The sequence below is a fragment of the Anastrepha obliqua genome, chromosome 2 (assembly GCF_027943255.1).
Source record: "Anastrepha obliqua isolate idAnaObli1 chromosome 2, idAnaObli1_1.0, whole genome shotgun sequence".
NCBI classification, from domain to species: domain Eukaryota; kingdom Metazoa; phylum Arthropoda; class Insecta; order Diptera; family Tephritidae; genus Anastrepha; species Anastrepha obliqua.
The window spans coordinates 127,608,774-127,635,376 of NC_072893.1; the positions used below are offsets into that span (position 1 = coordinate 127,608,774).

Here is a 26,603-nt window from a genome sequence, read left to right on the forward strand (position 1 = left end):
ACCAAAGAAGTTTAAAAAAGTCATAACCCTCCCCAAGGATAATCTGAGAATGCTCACGGGCATCCTCACAGGCCACTGCAGACTGCGAAGTCATCTGCACTTGATCGGGATTCGGTCTACGGACTCTTGCCGTTTCTGCGACCAAGCTCAGGAGATTCGGAAAAGCAACGTGCACTGAACAATAAGGCAAATGGCCGCCGGGTTGGTAGTGCCGTGAATAATTATTTCTGTAGAAGTTGTAGAGACGAGGTAGAGTCTATTATGCGCTTTCTGTAGAAATGTCCCCCACTTCTAAAAATTCACAGATTTCTGAGAAATATCACAAACTTACGGAAGGAGCTGATTGGGATCCTTTTAAGACATGAATATATAGAGCTCTGAAAATATTTCCTAAGTTTCATAGCGGGCTTCTGTGGCCATGAATGAACGCTTTTTAAGAGTAGCCCGATCGTTCATAATCCACACACTCTAAATCCATCCTGCTAGCCATCCCACCACCACCTCTCCCAGCCCTCTCCTTTCATCCCATAGGTTTTCTCTTTCACCTCACCTCCTTCACAATGGTATCACAAATAACGAATCCGTTGATCTTCGTCCAAGTGTGCTCATTCCTTGGGCAACCGTTTCAACCTAATCTAAGAGTAGCCCGCCCGTCTAAGCTAATCTAATGATAAATAATCTAATTTCCTGCTTTTTATTTTATATACTTACGTTCGGGCATTTGCCTTTGCAAAGTTGCACGCCACAACTCACATGCAAACGTTCGCGATCGGGAAATTTGAAGGCTGGAAACGTGGCCGCGAATGTTTTCTCCATCAAGTCGTCCGGTTGTTGTTTTGACCAGCCCTCGTCGAGTGGTTTGAAATGTTTATTCAACGGCGGCATGACCTGAAATCGTAGAAACATATTAAAAATGTTAGTAAGAATGCGAAAACTCAGGAAGAGGAAGATTTATTGATTTGGATTATTGCTTTAAAAAAATTTAGCGCTTAGATTGCGGTTTATTAGCTCGTAATTTTCTCAATTTTTATTTTCCACCTCAGGAAAGCCTTCAGTGTTTTGATTCAAATTGCATATGCGGGTTGTTGTTGTTTTTTTGTTTTGTTTCTTTATTTACTTTAGTAGTTGCACTATATGAAGCGTGACGCAACATAAGCACCATGAAAAATTTATTAATAAGTTTGATGAACTTACGTATTCGTTCATACTAACGGAGTTTTTGTACATACATGCATACATGCCTACATACATACATACATATTTACATGTACACAAATGTACTCAAGTGTGTAAAGGAAAAGGCGTTTAATAAAGATTTGCGAAGATACCGAAGCGAAGTGTAATGAGCTGCAACAGTACTTTTGGGCAAAAAGTGAAAATCTAAAAAGGCACTTCCTTTGAAAGAAAAGGCGCAAAACCATTTTTCATAGTTGCATCTTTGAAAGATAATCTAGGGAGAATGGCTTAAAGGTATACGTGTGCAATTAGCTTCGGAAGAAGAAGTGTCACTGCCCAAATGCGGATTCGGATAGACAATTAAGACAGCAATGGGTCTTGCGTGGTCTGCTAACTAAGATCGATGTCAGATTTGTGGTGGGCGAATGATGGATGATTAATTTTGCGACACCTTTTATATTGCGTGGGATAGACTGGTTTAACGCATTTTGAACTCAAAAATTTACGTTACTTTAATCACTACAGGGTCCAGCACTCGAAATATAACCAATTAATCTTTTAGTTCGGGCCTTGATCTCCAAAATAGCCCAAGGAGAATAATCCATCGGATTCGCGTCTGGTAAATTTGAAAGCCATTGTGGGGGCGTTATGTAGTTCTGAACGTTGTTTTTTAGACATTCTTGATTCGCACGAGCTTTGTGAGATGGTGCCGAGTCCTGTTGAAACGCCCATGCTCTGCCACCGAAATGTTTGTCTGCGCACGGCTTCAAAGCAACCTCCAGAATATTTTCCCGATAATATTTCGCATTTACCTTGACGTCAGGCTCGTTGAAAACGATTGGAGAGCGCCCATCTGCGGTTACAGCGGCCCAAACCATTACCAGTGGCGGGTGCTGCCTCTTGGTGGCCAATCGGTGACTCAAATTCTCGTATGAACAGTGAGTCAAATGAACTCTATCGTTTTAGGAGTTTACGAATTACTCAATTGGAAAAATTTTCTCATCAGAAAACACAATGTTCGGAAATTTACCGGTTTCGGCCAAGCGAAGCAACTCCTTCGCTCCCTCAAGTGTGACTTGTTGCTGCTTTGGTGTGAGATTTTAAGTTCTTTCGCCATTTGATTAGCACTTCGTCGGGGATTTCGCTCAAGTCATTTCTTCACTTTTTGAACCATTTCACGTGACGTTGCAGTCTTTTGATGACCACCTCCATGACGTTTCGCGATGCTACCAGTAACATTGTAACGAGTACTGGTGCGATAAGAAAAAACTTTATTTACTTTAAGGTGCTCGAACTCACGAACAATCGCTGGTTGTGATTTTCCAACCAAATATAATGCATTCACACTACTACGTTTGAAATCCATTACTGATTTTCTTTTTTCGCATTTACCCTCGGCAAAATGCTTCCAAGCGCTTATAAACAATACTCTGGACTGCCATTTAGCCAACTAACGGGCAGGTGATTCCCGTGCATCAGCTGCGCGCGCGGTGTGAAGTTGGTTACACTTCGAGTGCCGAACCCTGGGCGTTAGCTCACTGGCATAGAAATGTGGTGACTCGAATTTAAGCACTATAGCTGACCTGCCTTACTGGTGTTGCGACTATTGTGACCGATTAAAGATTATGACCTCCGACTCAACGTTTCCACGACAACCGTTTCTACATTACCAGAACGACCCGGATTTATACTTGGCCAAGGACTATCATTCAAGCAGCATCTCCCAAACATTTATGGCGAATTTTTATGCTGTTACAAAAACAGCAACCACTGGCTCATAATTTTGGTAGTGATTTTAAACAATTTCCAAACGTTGCTCGTTTGACATTGACTTTCAGTGACATTTTGACACTGTTGACATCAAAAAAAAACTAACACTTCTTTTTTATTTTAATACAAAATAGTTAGTTAGTTCCCTTTCAGGTACCTAACGCCACATATCAATTAACATTTTTTATCGCCTTAACATTTTTCCGGAGATAAATTTCATAGCCCAACAATGTGCTGTAAGTTTTTCTACAGATCAACATACGTAATCGGGTATGTAATGCATACATACATGCATACTATGTACGTCAATGCCCTATCAAGTTATGTAGCGACAACAAAAACAATACAAATACTCAATGTAAGTGTTCATAAAAGTGTGAGTATATGTGAGAGAGACGTACGCAGTCACAGAATGCATTTGCGGTAAATGCAGACATGTGTCAAGTTCAATGTTTTTTCCGTAATAAAGGAGTATAAAAAGACTCATAAGTCAAAACTACAAAAGCAAACAAGAAAACAATAAAATATCTGCACAAAGCGGGTGTATTATTATACACACACATATATATACACACAACCGTATTTATTATTACTGAGTAGTTTGCATTACTTTGGTTTGCCAAGCGTAATTGATGTGTGAAAAATCGCGCTTCACATTAAGAAAAAGCGTCGAGTTGAATGCAAAAAATGCAACAAAGGCGCGCCATCGGATACACGCAAGTACAAGCAGATTCACTTACGTTGACGGAAATGAAGGCACCCAGGTGGCAGAAAAAACTATAATTAATACAGAGTAAAACAATATGGAATGTTAAAGGAAAAACATCGCACAATAGCGGCGAAAACGGAAGTTCATGCAGAGTTCAGTTGATTATTTATTAGCTTTAAACGGTGCTGCTTTTGTACGATGTGAACGCGTGAACAAGTTCCACTTTGGAATGGCTATGTAATTAAGATGTACTTGTGATGTCCTCGCAAAACGATTGCTTTGTAAGTTCATCATCAAATTTTTACACAAAATTACGGAAGCGTTAACCATTTTATTAAATATGCAAAAAACATAAACATAATAAAAAACAAAATCGGTACAAAATAAAAAAAATCGATCAAATAAGGCTAAAGCCTCGCTAGTACCAAGTTGGCCTGACTAAATTCTTCCAGTCATAGTTCTATAACTCCCCCAGTTTTACTCTGATTTGCTTGAAATTTTTACACAAAATTGATTGGCAGCGCAAATAATGCATTTTCGGTACTGTTATGTACATACACGCATTTCAAAGCATCTCCCCAAACAGTATGGAAAATATGATAAAAAGTATTCCTATTTATATTTGGGAGCACTGGGCTAAGCATGTCGGTTGAAAGCTAAGCCGCTAAAAGCAAAGTCGCTTGAACATCGCTAGATGGTTGTTGCTTCACACATAAATTTTTCACTTAGCAAGCAGAGAAGTGTTGCATCGAAAGCCGCTAGCCGCCAGCTTTTTATCATCTCCGTTTAAACTAATCTCGTTTGTGCACATGGTAAACGGGGACAATTTATACTTTTTATTTACATTTTCTTTGTGATAATAAATCTTCCTAAAGGTCAACAGTTTTCCGCAACTGTGAAAACAAATGACATCAGTTGACATTTGGGCTTTTAGGAGTAGGGCAAATAAACATAGGAAATCGTACGTGATTTATCGTGCGAAGCTTGGACAGAATTATATACAAATAAAATTAATTGAAATAAATAAACACAAAGCACACACAGACATGAGCATAAATGAAGGAAAAACGAGAAGCAATAAATTAAAAGTACCGCTGACATCTTTGACCTCCTAACCAAAATGAAAGCGAAATGAAAATGAAAATCAAAACAATGAAAACCCAAACAAAATAGGTTGTGCGCAGAGAATGAGAATGGGAATCAGCCACTGTGCGCCATCAAGCGCCCGCAGTCACTTTTGTTTCATTATACTGCTAGCATTTAATCTATTCATCTACGCGCATCTTAATTATTTATTTATTACTTGTACTTTTACGCTACCGTGCGAGCGTGCGAGTATTGCTGAATCATCAGTGCGAGCGATTGGCGGGAGTGGAAGCAAGAGCGATGAAAATGCAAATGCGCTCACTCCTTGCAAGCGCATCAAGAAACCACTGCGGGCTAGTAGGTCACCGCCAAGCACCGTCATATACTTTACGGTATACCAACAGTTAGCGAGTTACTGCGCCATGACAATAGAACCTTTTGTGGCCCATTTCTTGCACAGATAAACTGTGTGCGTTCAACGTAAGTGGGATCGTTGCAATGTTAGTCTACACAATGAAGCACACGTATGTATGTATGTACCCCTTGGCTGCCTCCAAACGGTGCCCGAGTACGTTTTGGTGTATATGTGTGTGTGTAGAATCGTGTCAAATATGCTAATGTAAAATATTTCACTCTTGGCTAATTATTGTGACCTCTTAATCTACTCAACTATGCGAATCACTACCAAGTAAAAAACAAACAATAAAACAATAACGAACAACTGTTTTCCGGCACTTCCGTCGCCGCTCGAAAACTTCCAAACTCTTAATTTAATCTCGCAGAACAAGTGTAATATGAAGGAGGCAGCATTTATGGAGCAAAATATTCAACCAAAGTGGTGAATATTTAATTGCTATGCAGCGAACAACAACAATAACAACGGCAATAACAAAATTGAACAACAATAGCAACAATGTGACTGTTATGCAGGGAAAAGGCCACAAAACTGTTCTAACGTTTAGCATAATTAGACGAAAGAGCTGTAACAGCAAAAAGGCGTGCGGACGGACGGTTGGCTGGTTAGCTGGCTGGCTAGAGCCGTTGGCAGGCGTAACCGCAAGCTTAAAATAGCGTGGAAGCGTTAGTTGCAACCCATTTGCCTACTACTTTACAGATATACGAGTACTTAGACTTGTAATACAAATGCCCCCCCGCTCCCCTAAAGAGCTACGTTAAATGTCCGAGATGCATGGAGTGACTGAAGAGTGTTGGTATGAAAAAAGCAATTTTTTTTTGTTTGGTTGCTTGTAACGCGAAAAACATAGATAATTGTGTGAAGAATTTTGGTCCAAAAAATAACTGAGTGATTAAGCAAAATTATATACGAAAAAGAATAATGAAAAATAGGTAATAACTACAGGCAAGGCAAGTTTTTGACACAAATTTATTCCGGATAAAGACATAAAAAATATTTGAAATAAAGAAAATAAAACATTAAAATACGAAAATAAAATAAAAAGTTTAAAAAATGCTATAAATTGATGCAAAGTACAGTCAAAATTTAAGCAAAAAACTTTTAAGTAAATATTTAGTGAATGGAAAAATAATTAATAAACAAAGAAACAATATTTTGCACACAGATAAAACGTTGGTCCGATCTTCGTTTTAGATTTTACGAAATTTAAGCAAGTTCATCAAAAAAAAATAGAAGAAGAGCCAACCTGTTTTTTAGTCCTTAGGGTCAAAACAGCGGATTGCTGGAGAAGGACTTGGTTCACTTTGTGTGTCCAACTGGCGCCGGTTTGCACGAGAACGAAATGACTAGCGCGCTTTGTTAAATTCGGCCAAAATCGCGTAAGCGGTTATCGCGCCAATTAAGAAGAAGAAGAAGAGGGTCAAGGCAGCTACCGAGCAACCAATCAAAAAGATTCAAAGCTTCAGAGCAGATGTGGTGATTTTCGAGATAGCACTTAGAAGATATAAGGAAAAACCTTACGCCAGAAATTTAAAAATTTAGTGTGCCATTATTTATATGGAATACAGTGCGAAATATTATATTAGTTTGGGGAAAAAGAAATCCATTATTTTCTCGGTAGATGGCTGTAGTGATCGATATCTCGTAAAGTATCGATCAAACAATTTAAAGTTTATGCTCGTTCTCAAGGTGACATTTCACACTAAAAACTCGTTTGCTGTTTTTTTTTTTTTTTTTTGTTTATTCCGTTCAGTTTTGAGTTACAGTGTGGTTGCAATGGATGTCAAATTCGATACATTTTACAGTTTTTCCTTGATAAAGGCGAAAATGCAAGCCCGACCGCTGAAAATGTGAATAGTGTTAATGGCTCCGATACTGTAACAGCTAATTACGTGTAATTTTGGTTTCGTCAATTCCGTTAGGTATTTTTGATGTTAAAACAAGTGTCGATGTCACAGAAATAATCAAAGTTGTTAGTAGTCGTAGCATCGTCCAGGAGCTAAAGATCGACCATAAAACAATTTTAAGCCGTTTGCGCAAAAATGCTATGCAGAAATAATGGATTTCTTTTTCTCTAAACAAAATATTAAAATTTACGTGGGAAGGATCGATTTGAAAACACCTTCAAAAATTGAGTTTATAATTTTTTTTTTAATATTTGTTCCAAAAAGTCATTTCAGATGATAGCAGAGTTCAAGCGTAGAATGTTAAATGAAAATATTATAAAATTGGATCAACATAACCAAAGTAATGGCATATTTGACTTTTTTCGGTTTTTGGAGGCACACATTTTCAAATTGGTCCAGGTACCGTAAGTCTCAATGTTTTTGCGAAATAACTCCAGGATAGTTTTGAAATATAAAAAATTGTATCAATCGGGGGGAAAACAGTTTGGCTTTTTTTTTGTTTTGTTTTTTTAAGCTGCATGAGAACTTGCGATATCGATAACTATGTTACAGATAGCTAAAAATGCCAAACAGAAATGTTAACACTTCTGTTCACTAAGGTTTGACAAGCCATCATGAATCGTTTAGCGCCTGAACAATGTTTCCAAACTGTGCATAAATTTACTTTAGTTCTCGCGAAGTTCACAGAGCACTGGCGACATCATCTTTCAAAATGAGGAAGCAGCTGTCGTTAGGTTGAATGGTGAGCGCTATCGAGCTATGCGCTATGTCGACGACATTTAGTTCCAACAAAATGGCACAACTTGTCATACAGGTCGCTTAATAATCGCTTTATTGCAGTATGCAAGCTAACACTGACGCCATACGCCCAAAATTGAACTCATCGAATATACCATTTTGTAGCCACGCGAGCATTTGCCGGATATCATATTCAAAAAATAAATGCTATGAAATTATCTACCATATAATATAATAATAACAAAAAAACCCATTTCAAAAATAGTTCTCTTTTGTATTATCATTTTAATATAAGTTCTCAAAAACACTCGATAATAAATACGCCAAGGTAACTCATGCATTTATAAAATATGACTTTTGCTATTGGCAAATTTTATCATAACAATCAACTAAATTGGTGTTAGAATTGAAAGTGAAATATTTTAGCTTCAAAAAATGTACAAAACAGACATTGATAAACCAGTATAAATAAAGAAATCAAAAGAAATTATCATAATTTTACATCTATGAATCTGCGAATAATTTCCTGAATATATGGAAAACAAACTAAACCGGGTGAATAACGGTCTTCATATGCAAATAAATTTTACGCGATTCTACTTAATAACAATTGAAATAGCGGGGCTTAAGAAATCAAGATAATTGAGACTTTTTTCCGCTTAGCACAAGAACGAAAGCTGAAATAACAACTAAAAGCCTAATAGGTTTGAATTAAAAATGAAAGTATTTTTTTTCTTTCTTCCTGCATCTTCTCCGGCAGCATAATGGCCACTGACCAGTAAAAACTATGCCGCCAATCATTAGTTTTGCTAATCAGCTAATTTATCAAATACTAAAAATGTTTTTTACTACATTCATAACGGTGACTGTATAAAAAGCAAAAAGACAAGAAAACCAAATAAGACATTAGGCGGCTGCGTAAAAACCTAAATTGAAAAAACGTCATCAGCATAGCGCGCAGAGAATGAGGCAGATGTGCAATTAACACGCATGTATTTGGATGTATGTATGTATATGTGTGCATGTATGTAGGTTAAATGCCAAAAATATGAATGGAGTTTTCAAGAATTTTTCATGCTATGTGTATTGGAATTGATTACAATGATAAATCGAACGCGCCGCGCTTGATTTTTGTTTCGCAGGCTTGCTAAATTTACAGCTCGCCAATTTACAAAAACAAAAACTAAAAATTAAAACAGCAGTTGTTAGCCAGCGATTCGGTATAAAACAGCTCCGAATTGATTAAGCATTCAAAAATATTTGCACGAGAACTTTAAAATTAAATGACTGCTTACTGCGTACCAGATTTCTATAACTCAACAACAACTACTACGTTTTTAATGTAGCCTTGTAGGCGTTAGAAAAAGGTAATTTTCTCTACATTTAAACACAAATATATGGATATGTATTTTATTAAATTATGTTACTCACCTGCTCATCTATTGTGCAACCGCGCTCGTCCAGCAGCTGCTGCTTCGATTCACCCAGCCCATCGAGCGCCGCACAGTCCACCACACGCACACCCATCGAGCCTGGCACTATGGCGCGCACGGTCAATGTTGTGGCTTGGCCAACTTCCACTGCGCCGGAACCGTCAAGGCCGCCCAGTTCGAGCCAAATCCGCACGCGTGGTGTGGCATTGCTGCTTGGTGTGCTATTGGAGGCACCACTGCTACCGTCGGCGCTTTCAGGCACCGCTGTAGCTGTTGACTCCGGAGTTTTAGAGGTCGCATATGCTTCCTGTTCATGTTGGCCTTCTTCTTCTTCTTCGCCTTCGGCTTCTACTTTTTTATGTTCGTGTTCTTTCAATGTTTGCGATTCAATGGTAGACGCATCCGTTTGCGGCACATTGGTGAAATCTTCATTGTCAGCTGCTGCAGCGGCATTTGTGTTGTCTTTATTGTTGTGTGGCGCATCGAGCATGCGCATGCGTCCATTTCTGTTGGAGCATAAGCAAATCAATGCATATGTATTTTAGGCGCCTGCAATTTTAATTGCGCGCCACGCCAACTTACCTGTAATTCTGAGCTACTTTTCGCTGTTGATCCGCTTTGATCCTTACACGTTTTCCCGCCAAGCTCGCAACTGGCCCTACCATCATGCCCATTGCCGTTGGCTGCAGCTTGCAACGCACTGTACGCAATATATCCGAACTCTGACGCAACTTTTGCTCCATTTGTAGCATCACCCGTACGGACAACTCCATTACGCCATCCGCGCGCGGCTCGGCGCGCACTCCACAACCGGATGTGGGTAGTCGCAATGTGACATTTTGATGTGCACTACCGCGCGCACTACACTCCAATGGAAAATCCTTGGCGTAGACAAGACCACGAAAATCTCGGTTCAAGTCGATGCGCATCGAGAAGAGGTCGCGCGTACAATTTGTATGCACCGCCACTACTTTGTAACGTTTTTTTGGCAAATTGCCAAGATTGCGCCCGGTTTTAGCGATAGTAGATGCTTTGATATCGGCAGTAGTGGCCGAATGTGGTGGCGTCAATTCTACGTCCGCCACTTCGTCGTCATCAAAGCGGCGACGCGCTCGGCCCAACCTTGAGGGCGAAGATGATGACGTTGATGGCGGAAATAGGCGCTGCGTAGTTAGAAGTGTAGCTTCCGATGACGAAACTAAAGGTACAGCTAACAACGGTACAGGTGTTGGCGTTGCGTTGACTTTTAAAGCATCGGCTACGTTGGCAGCTGCTCCGGCTGCATTTGTCGTTCTGTTTGCCCAGGCACCGTGACACATAAGCAACAGTGACAATGCAAGCGGCAACTGCAACCTTTTTAGTGTCATTTGCGGCCGTTGCAAGAACATAGTTTGTGTACCGCTAGCTACCAGTAACGCTTGCTTTTGTTTCTACCCGCTAAACGTTAGCTGCACTTGTGGTTTATGTTATTGTGGTAATTATGTACGTTGCCGCGGTGATGACAAATGTAATCTTCTGCAGCTGCTTTTTTTTTTTTTTGTTTGTGCAGTTAGCAATGCTTTGTTGTTGATTTTTTTTTTTTGTTGGCCTCTTAGGTTGTTCTTACGCTTATAATTGTTACAGAAGTTTTTCCAAAACCGCATTTGTGAGTTTGTCTAACTCGTTCACTTCGGCGCGGCGTATTGGGCAATTTTAATCGTCGCGCTTGGTTGCCTGTCGTGGCTAGGCGAATTTGCTCGTGTCCATCAGCCGTTGCGCGATGAAGAATTACAAATCGAAATCAAGGAGCTGAAAATATAAAATGAAATACAATTCTAATATAAGAAAAAAGTCTCATTTCGTTATAAAAAATGATCTAAAGTAAAAATAAAAAATTATCAGAGATCGTAAACGGCCTCATGCCAGTTTTTGGCTTTGAGAAGAACAAGAAAATAATATATTAAATATATAAATTAAGATATGCATCACTTTGTGATTCCTTTGACTATTTCCATACTTTCTTCTTTCGCATTGTCTGAATAACTACAGTCTGTGTCAGAAGAAAAGAACCGGTTTTTTCTTGTAACTTCAAGATATATGTATTTAGTTCTGCTTTTTGCTGCATAATAGCCCCTTTCAAAGGCTACAACGCCAGTGCTAACTCAGGTTAGTGTCGTTCGAAACTTTCCCGTACACGCAACCAAACAAAAATGAGTGTGAAGTACGCGAAGCGTTTTGAGGTGGTATTTTTAAGCACGCATTCGAAAGGGCTGCAAAAGTAATTAAAAAATCAAAAAAGTGTGTTGTGATGTGGAATCAGCGGTATAAGGTGTACAAAAATGTTGATGACTTTTCCGAGCGCGGCTTGAAGCGAGTGACGACAAAAAAGCAGTATAAAGTGATCGTCCAACTTTTTAAGCGGGACCCTTCTTTGTAACTACGCCGAGCACGTTCAGTTCTTGCTAAAAAGGGAATCGAATTGAGTATCAACACTGTCAAACTGAAGGAGGTGAACATATCCTACCGTCCCACATCATCAAAACCACTGCTCTCAGAAAAAACACATTGCGAAACAACAAAACAAGAAAATGGCGTCACAGTATTTCACTGGCCTTCCCCCAGACGCCAGCCCCGTTGAAAATGTATGGGGAACTATGAAAACGCATCTTGCCGGAAGGCCAGTCCATGATTTAAAGCAACTCGTGCGTCATGTCGCAATATCTAGTCCTGTTTGTCTACGAGGTACGCAGAAAAGCTGGTTCAAAGCATGAAGAAGATGCCAGATTATACTCGACAACGATGATAACTACACGGCTTATTGAGCAATTGCGACTCGTAGTTTTGTACATACTTTCATGCAAAAAAAATTTTAAATATATATCTTTTATACTTCATGAATAATCGCGGTTCCTTTTTTCTGACGCAGACTGTACTTTAAGAATGCTGGGGTATGAGGTTAGATTATGTTAGCTTTAGATAGATTGAATGTTTGCTCACGAAAGAGCGGAGCTGGAGTGGGCGGCTCTTTTGTATCGAATACCCCAGGCAAAGCTCTGCTCCTGTTGGTCACTACAACGCGAAGAGAGTTAAATGTGTTAAATACATTTTTATTTGTGAAGAGCATTTGGCATTTTGGGCTGGTGCGAGACTACCATTTGGGGCATGAAACAGCAAAATGACAGAAGAAAATTTTTCGAATAGTGGTCGCCCCTCGACAAGCAATGACAAGCCTCCGGGAATATTTTTGTCATGAAAAAGATCCCTGAAACTGTAGGCCTCTCGATTTGCCATTTGTGGCACAACATCAAGACGACCACCACAAATAGAAGGCCAAACACGTAACAGAAGTGTAAGCGCCAATTTGTTTTTTTTTTTTTTAATTTTTATTTAACATATTGACAATTTATCAGGAAAGGAGTTTGTTTATGTATTAGCCAGAATATCGAAACCTTTTTAAATAGTCCATCTTGATAAATAAGCAATGGGTGGAATTTGTCAAGTGCAAAAAATAAGGTGTTTAAGTGTTTGCTATAAGGAGACAGCCGCATAGCTTGATGGGTGATTTATATTTTCAAAGTTAATTTTTAACTGGCTTCAGTTCAATTTAATAAAATCACAATAAGCTCACTTTTTTCAACTTTTTTACAATTAAATTAAAAGCATTCATTTGGCATATAATTACACAAAATTAAATTGTTAATCACTTATTTGCCTAAATTGTTTTTGTTTTTGGTAAAAAAAAAGTTTTTTTTATGTAATCACATCAACATTAGCATTTATCTCTTAAGAAACTGAATGCATACAAATGTAAGCACATACATACACACACGTCCATTTATAGCTCATAGCTTAACTGCATTCATACGTCTTGTCACCGGAACTGGTTATCATGCGTACTACTTATTCGAATAGATAGACATACATACATTAAGTTTTTGTTAACCGTATTTGTTTCTGTTTCTGTTTTTTTTTCTTTTTTCTTTTTTGCTCAGACGCAATACCAGCTCTGGGCCATTGCAGTGAAGCAATAAATCATAATATAATTGCTCTAATTTAAAATTAGCAGCGCCACTTAAACATTTTGTAAGACATGCAAATTCCGTGTGACATCAAATGTCTGGGAAGCAACAATAGTTTCTACAAAAGTAATGAAGACAGTGGCAACGACGCGAAGACCTTTTGCGATGACTTCTTTTTATCTGGCAATCGAAGTGTTGCTGCTCGAAAAATCCCCTATTTCCCCCCTTGGATCCGCCCCTGCGAAAATCCCCAACAAAGGGCGATAGGTGTATTTGTAATGCCTCAGGTGTACAAGTGAATGCGTAAATATGTAAGGAAATACATCACTATTTTATATAAGTACTTATTTGTTAGTCCATAAGTAGCTCTATTCAAAATATTATTATATACATATAAACAGAGACGCTTCACGTCACTTGATTACAGATGCAAATTGATGCATAGCCCAATTGGGCGGTAAAATGCCAACTGACTGCTGGACGCTTTTGTGTGCTTGAAAAAATGTCAATGCTGAGCCATCAGAAGTAAAGCGGAGCAAAAGTGGCTAAGCTGAAGGTTGTTTTGAAACGCACAGAAAATATTTGAATACCACAAACAAACGGCTAGTAAATAGAAGATTGAAAAATGTGAAAATAAAAGTGAGGCTACGTACATTTTGTGTGTATATATTGTATTTAAATTCCTTATTAAATTACAGCCATTCAAATGTTACAATAAAAACCCATATACTCGTATTAAAATTCAAAGAGCAGACAATTTTTTTAAATATTACTAAGATGCTTTAATTTTGCTCATTATGGCAATTATAACGATAAAATAAAAGTCGGATTATAAATTTTTCTTTTTTTTTTGGATTACTGCAGCTGTCGTTTGGTCAAGTTGCTGGTGTCCATCACCAGTTTCGTACGAACATAAAGATAAATATAAAGGGTCTTTCAAAAGTGACGCCTAGATGTCAGTAGTGAATAATTCCTGGACTGTACCTTTTTTATGTCATCTTTGGCATTTGTCAAGTAGATAAACGTACAATTTTACTCGATAGAACAACGCATTAAAATTATTGAAGCTTATGAAAATGGTCGATCTTTAAAAACAATAAAGAATTCGTGTATTTTTTTCGTAGAAATAATAGTCCGAATGAGTCGACAATTCAAAGGTTGGTGAAAAATTTCAAGAAACTGGTTCTGTCGAGGATAGAAAAAGGACCAAACTGGAAGTACTGGACAGACCAAAAACTGGACGTGCCGCTGAGAATATTGCTGCTGTAGGGCAAAGTGTTGCCGAAAAACCTTCAACATCGCTATTTCGACTTTCTCAATAACTAAGCATTCATGAATCGACTGTTTGGGGAAGTTTACTTGCTAAGGGCCATATTTTGAATAAAAATGGTGAAACCTGGAAGAATCTAAATCTTTACATGTTTTTGTTAACATCATCTAGGCGCGTTTTTTGAAAACCGCTTTACAAGTCTGAATATCTGTAGTCAGAGGCAATAACCGCCTAAGACGAAATCAATCGTTCCCACGACAGTCGGTTCTACGTAACCGGAACGACCCGGATTTGTATCTGGCCAAGGACTGTCATTTCAGCAGCATTCCCCGTATATGTCTTCTTCTTAATTGGGGCGATAACCGCTTACGCGATTTTGGCCGAGTTTAACAAAGCGCGCCAATCGTTTCTTTCTCGTGCTAACCGGCGCCAATTGAACACACCAAGTGAAGCCAAGTCCTTCTCCACCTGATCTTTCCAACGCAGAGGAGGCCTTCCTCTTCCTTTGCTACCACCAGCTGGTACCGCATCGAATACTTTCAAAGCAGGAGCGTTTGTATCCATTCGGACGACATGACCCAACCAACGTAGCCGCTGAATCTTTATTCATCATCATTCCATCGCCTGCGATATTCGCCGTTGCCAACGTGCAAAGGTCCAAAAATCTTGCGCAGAATCTTTCTCTCGAACACTCCAAACGTCGCTTCATAAGATGTTGTCATCGTCCAAGCTTCTGCACCATATCTTGTAGAGTGTTAGTTTTGTTCGTCGAGAGAGGACTTTACTGCTCAGTTGCCTACTTAGACCAAAGTAGCACTTGTTGGCAAGAGAGATTCTACGTTGGATTTCAAGGCTGACATTGTTATCGGTGTTAATGCTGGTCCCTAAATAAACGAAGTCTTTTACAACCTCGAAATTATAACTGTCAACAGTGACGTGGGCGCCGATACGCGAGTGCGCCGACTGTTTGTTTGAAGACAGGAGGTACTTCGTTTTGTCCCCGTTCACCACCAAACCCATTCGCTTTGCCTCTTTATCCCGTTTGGAGAAGGCAGAATTAATAGCGCGGTTGTTAAGGCCGATGATGTCAATATCATCGGCATACGCCAGCAATTGTACGCTCTTATAAAATATTTTGCCTGAGCGATTAAGTTCTGCGGCTCGTACGATGCTCTCCAACATCAGGTTAAAGAAGTCACACGACAGCGAGTCACCTTGTCTGAAACCTCGTTTGGTATCAAACGGCTCGGAGAGGTCCTTCACAATTCGGACGGCGCTGCTGGTGTTGAGCAACGTCATCTCGCAAAGCCGTATTAGTTTTGTGGAGATACCAAATTCAGACATCGCGGCATACAGATAACTCCTCTTCGTACTGTCGAATGCAGCCTTGAAGTCGACGAAAAGATGGTGTGTTTCGATTCTCCTTTCGTGGGTCTTTTCCAAGATTTGGCGTATTGTAAATATTTGGTCGATGGTAGACTTTCCAGATCTGAAGCCACACTGATAGGGTCCAATCAGTTGGTTGACAGTGGGCTTCAGCCTTTCACACAATACGCTCGCTAGAACCTTATAGGCGATATTTAGAAGACTAATCCCGCGGTAGTTAGCACAGATTGCAGGATCCCCCTTCTTATGGATTGGGCAGAGCACACTTAAATTCCAATCGGCAGGCATGCTTATATCCGACCATATTTTGCATAGGAGCTGATGCATGCACCTTACCAGCTCCTCGCCGCCATGTTTGAATAGCTCAGCCGGCAGTCCGTCGGCGCCTGCGGCTTTGTTGTTCTTTAGCCGCGTTATCGCTATTCTCACCTCGTCATGGGCGGTTAGCGGAACGTCAATTCCGTCGTCGTCGATTGGGGTATCGGGATCTTCACATTATCTGTGACATGCGCAGCTATCACTGTTTAACAGGTTCGAGAAGTGTTCCCTCCATAATTTAAGATTGCTCTGGATGTCAGTCACCAGTTCGCCGTCTTTGTTCTTACAGGAAAACGCACCGGTCTTAAAACCTTCTGTAAGCCGCCGAACTTTCTGATAGAATTTTCGGGCGTTGTTCCTGTTGGCCAGCATCTCAAGCTCCTCGCACTCACGTATTTCGGGCTCTCGTTTCTTCTTTTGGATAATACATCTCTCTTCCTTTTTTAGCTCTCGGTAGCGATCCCACATGGCTTGCGTTGCGCCTGATCGCAGCGTGGCTCTATAGGCAGCATCCTTTCTTTCTGCGGCAGGATGACATTCCTCGTCGTACCAATTGTTTTTTCGGGCTCGCCGGAATCCGATTTCTTCTTCGGCGGCGGTGCGTAGGGAACGAGAAATGCTGCTGCATTGCTCGTGCATGCCGGTTTGTTGGGCAGTGCTCTCTGAGAGCAGGAGTGAGAGTCAAATGGCGAATCTTCTGGCTTTCTCTTGTGATTGCAACTTTTCGATGTCGAACATTCTTTGCGTAGGTAGATGTACGTTTTTTGCTGCACAGAGGCGTGTGCGCAGTTTTGCTGCAACAAGGTAATGATCCGAGTCGATTTTGGGTCCTCAGATCGTACTTACATCTAATACACTAGAAGCGTGTCTTCCATCTATCACAACATGATCGATCTGGTTTCGAGTTTTTCGATCAGGGGACAGCCAGGTAGCTTGGTGGATCTTTTTATGATGGAATCTGGTGCTGCAGACTACCATGTTTCGGGCCCCGGCGAAGTCGATCAGCCTCTGTCCGTTACCGGATATTTCGTTGTGCAGGCTGAATTTTCCGACTGTGGGGCCAAAAATTCCCTAATTGCCCACCCTGGCGTTGAAGTCGCCAAGCACGATTTTAATGTCGTGGCGGGGGCAGCGCTCATAGCAACGTTCCAAGCGTCCTTCTCTTCCGTCGGGGCGTGAGCGCAAATTAGCGAGATGTTAAAAAATCGCACTTTGATGCGGATTATTGCGAGACGCTCATCCACCGGAGTGAACGACAGTACTTGGCGACGAAGTCTCTCTACCACAACAAATCCGACACCGAATTCGCGCTCCTTTACATGGCAGCTCTAGTAGACGTCGCAAGATCCTATGGTTTTCTTGCCTTGCCCCGTCCATCGCATCTCTTGGATGGCAGTGATGTAAGCCTTTACTCTCACGAGGACATCAACCAGCCGGGCAGAGGCACCTTCCCCATTAAGGGGCCGGACATTCCAGGAGCATGCCCTCAAATCGTATTACTTATTTCGTTTGCAGGGGTCGTCATCAGTGTTGGAAGTTCTCATCCGAGGCTTTGTTGCTGCTTTCATTGGGGGGTCTTTTTAAGTGGCGGGTCCCAAGCCCTGCGCACAACCAGCTATCCTGGAATGCTTCACCTTCTCACGTTAGCTCACTCCCGAACGGGTGTTCGGAAGCTACCCAGAGGATACGTGGGCTAATCCCGGACGTTGTGAGCTCCTTGAACCATATGGAGAAGAATCGTCCTGGCCACTCCCAAGTGAATGGCGATCAGTAACTTTCCCCACTTGCGTGGACTTCTACACATGGAACCATCCTCCCCATATATGTATGGGAAATATTTATGCTGCTATAACAACAACAACAACAACAACGCAATCAAGGTTTTCGAGAAAAAAACTCTTTACATATTACACAGCGACCAATACTATAACGCCCGTTTTCCCAACTAACATCGAACATTACAACTTAATTTATCATACCGACAAACACATTTTCGTTCTCACAAAAGCTTTTCGAACTCTCATTTCGACATATTTATAGATTAGTTGATGTATCCTACGAAATTCCTAGTCAGGTTTAATGTACAGTGAAATGAATAAAAGCGATGCAAATAAAGAACAGCTGGTTGGGTACTCACCAGCATTGCCAGGTAGTGGATTTTTATGCAGCCTTAGAACTAGGAAATTTGTCCTTGTCAGTGGTTGCGAAAATGTAAAGAGTGAAAGCTAACTTTAAAGTTAGCAAGAGATTATCGGCTCGGTCAGTACAGCTGACTGTAACGGTCTCGGCAGGCAATGGCAAACCTCCGAGCGTATTTCTGCCATGAAAAAGCTCCTCATAAAAATATCTGCCGTTCGGAGTCGACTTGAAACTGTAGGTCCCTCCATTTGTGGAACAACATCAAGACGCACACCATAAATAGGAGGAGGAGCTCGGCCAAACACCTAACAGAAGTGTACGCGCCAATTATTTATTTATTTTTTTATAGTTATTACTATAGAACCATAGTTATACTCGTCTGTACATGCAATGCTTTTTCCATTTAAATGAATGGTTTATATTCAAAAATATATTTGTGGGGGCGTAATTGAAATTTTCGTTACATATGAATATTTTTATCAAGCATAAGAAAAATCAAACAACAGCTATAGGAATATCAGCAGACGATAGGTTAGGTTGTAATGGACGAAAAAAGTTTGGTTCATCCTTTGTGATACCATTGCAAAGGGGAAAAAAGAGGTCAAGGAAAACGATAGGACGAAAAGGAGAGGGGTGGGAGGGTTGAGTATTTGTGGACTATGTTTGATAAGTTATGCACCAAAACTGCCTATGTTTTTAAAAACTATTATTTTACAAATTAAGGAGCCTGCAATTCTGAATAACTAAATATCAAATAGTGTCGCAGTCGTATTTTTAAGACAAAAATTGTGAATACGATATATGAATACGAATACAAAGATTGCAAATACGAAGATAGTTATAAATACGAAGACGCATACTAATACAATTGCGAATACGAATGATAATACAAATACGATTACGAATCCAAATATTTACGAATACGAATATGAATACGAATACGAATGTGAATGTGAATACAAATAGGAATGCGAATATAAAAACGAATACGAATAGAATAATACAAATAAGTATCAGAATACGAATTCAAGTATGAATACGAATACCAATGCGAATACGAATACATATACGAACATGAATACGAATCCAAATAGAAATAAAAATTTTTGTGAATTTGTAAAACCAATTATTTTTTTTATTTTTATTTTTATATTTTTATTTTTTTTTTTTTTATATTTTATTATTTTTTATTTTTTTTTTTTTATATATTATTTTATATTTTTTTAAGCTTCATCACCAATGCTACGTTACGTTCAGCACACTCAAAAATTTTTGTGAATTTGTAAAAACAATTATTTTGCTTAGTTTTATTTTTTTATTTTTATTTTTTTATTTTTTATTTGTTTTTTCCCCCCCCTTTTTTATATATATTTTTTTATATATACATTTTTTTTTAAGTTTCATCACCAATGCTACGTTATGTTCAGCATACTCAAACATATTTTAGAATAAATATTTCAATATAGCCCATTGTAATGGTTAGGAGTGTCGCAGCCTTCAACAAGTATTACTACAATATATTTGTAATATAAACATCGAGCCTGAGACAAACCTTCGTCCATCAGCCGTTTGCACACAAAAGAGCAAATAAAAGCTTGGCCATAACATTATAACATAACAGCGAAAACAGTAAGCAAAAATCGTCATTGATTATTGTTAATATTTGATCGTTTGCTGATTAAATAATATTTATTGATTTTGGTGTGCTCATTTGCTTTGAGATGAACTTAAAATTCCAATCGTTCACACCACATTTTGATTAGCTAAACCCGCATAAGAGTGGCGAAAAGAGGAGCACACAATAAGGTGTAGCCGCAAGTGCAATACCGAATAGACCTCGCTTGAGGCAAATTTCGAAATTAATATACCGCAAGCTTTATATAAATACTACTAACACTCTCTGTATGTATTATACGTCTACAATACATTTTCTTTTTTTATTTAGCGCATATTTTTATTGATGTCATCCATTACTCTTCGCTCAAAAAGGATTGTGTACCACCGTCGCAACTACCCGTCTAACTTCTTATCAAATCCAAGTAGTTGCATATCGATGATCAATCTCTGATCACACAATCTCCTTTCGAAGCCACAAGCAAAAACAAAAACCACCACAACTCAATTTTTATTGCTTTTCTCGTATATCGTTTTGTTTTTTTTTTTTTCTTTCATTTTTTGCTTTACTTCTTTTTGCACGGTCATCTTCATCATGATAGTGGACATCGGTCAATGTTTTCTAATCATTGATGACATAATAATTTTTGTTTGTATTTTTTCCTATATTTTATTGCCTTTTATTGGCTTATTCCCTTAATGGCCTTTGGCGGTCGTTCCATTGAAATATTCAGCTATTGCAATATGCGAAATGTTTAGGTATGACGAAGCGGTATTGCTTAAATATTGGCGCATCATAGGGCCATTTATTAGGGCATTTAGGTATATATATCGTTTTTGTTTTTAATATAAATTGTCGTTGCTGTAAAGGGAGTTAAAGATGCCACAGGCAATTAATTTATTGCAATAAAACCAGGTAGACAGCGTGCGAATTTATGTACATTTTCGACTTTATGTTTGTATGTTTAAAGGTTTCATAAAAATAAAAAAGTATAATACAAAAATGAAAATATAAATGAAGAACATACCAGTTAGATAATTTGTAACGTTTTTATTGTTTTTGAAGCAGTAAATCTTGGTCAAATAAAAATTTCGTTCTGTTTTTGCTTAACTGTTCAGAGAAATCTAGTAAAGATGCTACAAATACAGATTATAAAAAGTGGCACAAATACACATATTTTTGACAGTTTGAGACGAAGCTTTTACCTTTGCTATTAATCCAGAATATTACCAAACTCTGTCTGAGTCGGTGTAACTGTCAAGTATGGCTATAAAGGTCACACTGGAGATATGCGCTTACAAAGAGGCCAGAGCAAAATATAGGGTTTTCCAATCAGAGGTGTTATTTTGATATTGAAAAAAAAATGCTATTTTTTATGCCGTTAATAGTGGAAAATAACATTAGGCAAATGACCACCGCGACGACGCTTACAGGACAATATCATTTTCATGAAATTTTCCATAACCGAATTGCAAAATGGCTGCGCTATGTCCTCGATAGCCTCATGAATTCCATCTTTGAGGCCTTGAATCGACCCTGGGCTGGCGAAGACCTTCTCTTTCACGTGGCCCCAAAAAAAAAGTCACAAGGTGTTAAATCACAAGATCTCGGTGGCCAAAAGTAACCGCCTATGCGAGAGATAATAGGGCCCGGAAACTTTTCCCGTAAAAGATCAATGGTTTCGTTGCTTGTGTTGCACGTAGCCACGTGGTGATGAAAATAAACGTTGTTAAGATCAATACCATCCAATTCCGGCTATAAAAAATCGTTAATCATCTCTCGATAGCGCACTCCATTCACCAATAACACCTGTTATTGCAAAACCCATAAGGGGTGTTAAATGGATTGATGCACAATCATAAATTGTGTTGGGATGTCGTAATTCAGTTTCGATACCTAAGATTCACGCATTAGTGTCATGAAGATTTTAAATGACTTGGTAAATGTCTGTCAGTTCATAAATACATATGTCATTTGGCATGGGTGAAAAGCAACTTGCGCAGAAGGTTTGAGATGTATTTAACTTAATGAACTACGACTACTAGTTTCGAGGATCATAATGGCGCTACATAATTTAAAATGGTCATCCCGATCCCTAGGATCTACCCGGTAGAAAGGTGAAGAATTTATTACAGTTCTGTTCTCTAGTCGTGAACCCGATTGTTCTTGTATGTGAGTAGAGTAAAGCATCGATGCTAACATCTAAGAAATTTCTTTAGAACAACGGCCAATATGTTATTGTCGAACGACGTAATCGAGCAGTCATGTGGATTAGGTTAGGTTAGAATTGTTGTCCGGAGAATGGGCCCACTTGAACGAAGAAATCAAATTCATCTAAAGGAACTAAGGTGAACTAAGGTGAAGGAAACCGATCGGACGAAAAGAGAGAAAGGAGAGGGTGGCGGGAAGGAGGGGGTTAACTATTTGTGGATTACGAACGACGACTGATTTACGGTTGGGTTAACCGTTTTATTTAATGCTAACACTCACGCCAGCCAGTTTTAAAATCTAGAAATCAAGCAAAAATGTACCCCTTATATAAGCCTTCTGGAAGTGTAATTGTTGTAGCAGCATAAACATTCCCCAAAAACTATACGGAGAATGCTGCTAAAGTGGGAACGCTGAAAGTGTTGCGGTTACATTTGGTTTATGAAAGGCAGAAGTAACAAGAACTCAAGGGCTTCCACTAAAGAGCGAAAAAAAAATTTATATTAAATATATAGCGGACATTCTAGAATACAATAATTAGAGCAGTCTAGGCTTTCGCCTTCCTCATTGCTGGGGAATGTACTTCGCTTGCCTGCTCTAATTTGTGGTTGCGTCTTAATGATTTTTTTTTTACCAAAAGAGATGTTTGAGCCGTCAAGGCAGCAAATGAGTTTTATGAAACGCTTTTTTATGAAGGAATAAATACGATACAGGATTAAATTCCGATTTGTCAGGCTCAAAAACAAAAACTAAAATTTAGTATTATATTTAAAGATAAAACTTTAGTTTTAAATTGACACGACTTTTATGTAGCTAATTTTTTGACACGAAGGATTAAAATGTTCTTAATAACTCAAAAAACATGAAAAATTTAAATTAAAGATGTACTTTTCCACTTTCCTACGAAAATAATAATATTTGTTGGTGTTGATAAATTGAATTTAAAAAAACGAGTTTTCAATCAAACTACAGGGTGGCTGATGAAAGCCGCTACCAAAAAAAAATTGAATAACTTTTTTTCTTTTTAAGTTATCTGTTCCATTTTTGTTTTAATTTGCAGATTGATCTTTAAAATTTATTAAAATGGATAACTGGGACACGCAAACAAGAATTTGGATAGTCCGCCGCTATCACGCACTGGAGTCCGTAGTTTTGGTACAGAGAGAGTACAGGCGGATGGTTGGCGGCGATCCCCCGAGCAGATGGACCATAATGAGACTGGTGAATAATTTTGCTGAGCAAGGAACAGTCGCAAGAAGGCCTTATCATCGAAACCCACCAGTTCGGACGGAGGAAACGATCGCTGCTGTAGCTGCAGCTATACAAAGCAATCCAAGGGTTTCAACAAGAAGCTTATCTGCTCAACTTGGTGTCAGCCGACGGTCTTTGCAAACAATAATGCACAAAGATTTAGACTTATTTCCCTACAAAATTCAAATGGTTAACAAACTGAATGCAGTAGACTTGCCGATTCGCTTGGAATTTTGCCAGAAGATCCTGCAAATGTTGGAAGAAGACCAAAACATGTTAAACTGCCTTTTCATGTCTGATGAGGCCCATTTCGATTTAAACGGCAATGTGAACAAACAAAATTGTCGAATATGGAGTACTTCTAACCCACAGATACTCCACGAGACGGAATTGCATCCTCTTCGCGTGACAGTGTGGTGTGCGGTTTCTTCACGCTGTATTGTCGGGCCTTATTTTTTTGAAGAAAATGGTCACACCGTTACGGTTACTGGAGACCGTTATTTGAAAATGCTGAAAGAATTTTTCTATCCAGAACTACGCCGAAAGAGAATTCCTTTCAACTCTGTGTGGTTTCAACAAGATGGGGCAACGTCTCACATAGCCCAGACTGTTATGACAGAGTTGCGACGAAAATTTCCCAATAAACTGATTTCAAGAAACTCCGAATTTCGTTGGCCCCCCTGGTCGCCTGACCTTACTGCACCTGACTTTTTCTTGTGGGGTTTATGTAAACAAGAAGTTTATAAAACAAAGCCAACAAATTTGGATGAACTAAAACAATCCATTCGGGCAACAATTGCGGCTATTCCTGTCGCAACTCTCAAAGCAGCAATGAACAACTTTTTACTAAGATGCCGCACTTGTGTCAACGAGCATGGGGGGCATTTAAATTCAATTATTTTTAAGCTACATTTAATAAAATTTAATGAACTTCAACTTGAAAAAAAATAAATGAATTCCATATACTAAAAAAAAAATTATTTGAGTTTCTTAATGTAGCAAAATTTATCAGCCACCCTGTATTTATATGTTTTATATGTTTTCCCTCACAAATTTAAAACAAACTGTATAAAATATTTACATGAAAAGAGAGATAGTTCAGCTTTGTTAAGGTATATTTGCCCTTAATTTAATTTGATTTTTTAATTTTAATTTTTTTTTAGGAAATGGGATTTTTTTGCTTTGCATTTTCTTAAAGTATAATATCTTAAAAATATTGTGTGAAAATTTGAAGTGAATCCGACAAAATACTTTTCGGGATATTCAAACGGACAAAACGAAGTACCTCCTGTCTTCAAACAAACAGTCGGCGCACTCGCGTATCAGCACCACGTCACTGTTGACAGTTATAATTTCGAGATTGTAAAAGACTTCGTATATTTAGAAACCAGCATTAACACCTATAATAATGTCAGCCTGGAAATCCAACGTAGAATCTCTCTTGCCAACAAGTGCTACTTTAGACTAAATAGGCTAATGAGTAGTAAAGTCCTCTCTCGGCGAACAAAACTAACACTCTACAAGACTCCCATCATGCCCGTCCTAACGTATGGCGCAGAGGTGTGGGCGATGACAACATCCAATCAAGCGACGTTTGGAGTGTTTGAGAGAAAATTTTTGGACCTTTGCACGTTGGCAACGGCGAATATCGCAGACGATGGAACGATGAGCTGCTTTACGACGACATAGACATAGCGCAGCGAATAAATATCCAGAGGCTACGCTGGCTGGGTCATGTCGTCCGAATGGATACAAACGCTCCGACTCTAAAGTATTCGATGGGGTATCATCTGGTGGTAGTAGAGGAAGAGGAAGGCCTCCTTTGCGTTGAAAAAGATCCGGTGGAGAAGGACTTGGCCTCACTTGGTGTGTCCAACTGGCGCCGGTTAGGTTAGGTTAGGTTAGGTGAAGTGGCTGTCCTACGACGCACCTAGGCCAGTTAGAGGCCCCTTGTGATACCACCGGAACTGTCCTATCCTACTCAACTTGGTCCTCTCTAAACCATTGTGTGGCCTTTAAAAAGCTAGCTATACTAGATAGTTTGAGATTTGCAATATCTGCAATGCTGTCCAGATAAGCGAAACCGAGCAATCTCCACCGCCTTCTACACAGAGCCATGCACCCGCATAGAAGGTGTTCGATTGTCTCTACCTCCTCTATATCTTGACAGCTTCTACAATAGTCATTAGATGGTGCCCCTAATCTACTGGCATGTCTTCCTATTAGACAGTGCCCAGATAGGACACCTACGACAATCCTTAGATCCCTCCTGCCTAACTTAAGTAGACTCTTAGTTCGACCCATGTTCCATTCGGGCCACGCTAGCCTACTTATAGCGCAGGTGTTTAACTGCCTCCAGTTGGAGTTAGCAGCACTAATGGTGTATCTGTCTATCAAAAGTTTACATGTTGCCAGGGGCATAGGTATGTCAAGCCTGTCCTGACTAATTTGGAGCGAGGAGCCTAATCTAGCTAACTCATCTGCCTTACAGTTACCTATAATGTTACTGTGTCCTGGCACCCAGAGTAGATTAATAGAAAAGTACTGTGCAAGTGTTGTTAATAATTTGTAACACTCCTTTACTGTCTTAGACGAGTGTTTGCTTGATAGAAGCGATTTCAGAGCTGCCTGACTATCGGAATAAATGAAGATATCTCTAACAGTGACTACGCTTTTATTTAGCATTAAAAGGCTTTCTGAGATTGCCAGGATTTCGGCCTGGAATACGCTACAATGATCAGGTAAGCGAAAGGAAAAATTGGCGAAAATAGTTTCCGAATATACACCACCTCCCACTTGATCATTGAGTTTTGAGCCGTCCGTATATATACTAACCACGTTTTCGTTGTTTGTTAACCCATTCACCCAGTCCTCTCTGGATGGAAAATGGACTGTATAAGGCCTGTCTAGGTATGTATTCACCGAGTCACAAAAGTCGGTGGTATTAGGAATACCTGGAAACATCCCAAGTATGCGCGAGTGTCCCCATTTGTTTGTCTTGAGCATCGATGATTCCCTCAATCTTAGAGCCGTTTTGGCGGCCAGTTGTCTGCAATATAGGTCAATTGGTAGTAGATGCAACATAACACTTAGAGCCGAAGTTGGCGTTGTTTTGAGCGCCCCAGTGATACTGAGGCTTGCCGCCCTCTGAATACTATCTAGTTTCTTAATGGAAGTTTTCTTA

The 26,603-nt window shown here is 39.3% G+C and overlaps 1 protein-coding gene across 1 annotated transcript in view; it reads right to left on the minus strand.

Annotated features, from left to right (window-relative positions):
* LOC129238927 (uncharacterized) overlaps positions 1–26,603 on the minus strand; it is a 35,691-nt gene that overhangs the window by 5,398 nt on the left and 3,690 nt on the right. The window contains exons 3-5 of the mRNA XM_054874163.1: positions 9,817–11,022; positions 9,233–9,740; positions 712–888 (exon numbers count right to left, since the gene is read on the minus strand). Of these exons, the coding sequence (XP_054730138.1) occupies positions 712–888; positions 9,233–9,740; positions 9,817–10,622 (1,491 nt within the window). The 5' untranslated portion in view covers positions 10,623–11,022. The remainder of the gene's footprint in view (positions 1–711; positions 889–9,232; positions 9,741–9,816; positions 11,023–26,603) is intronic.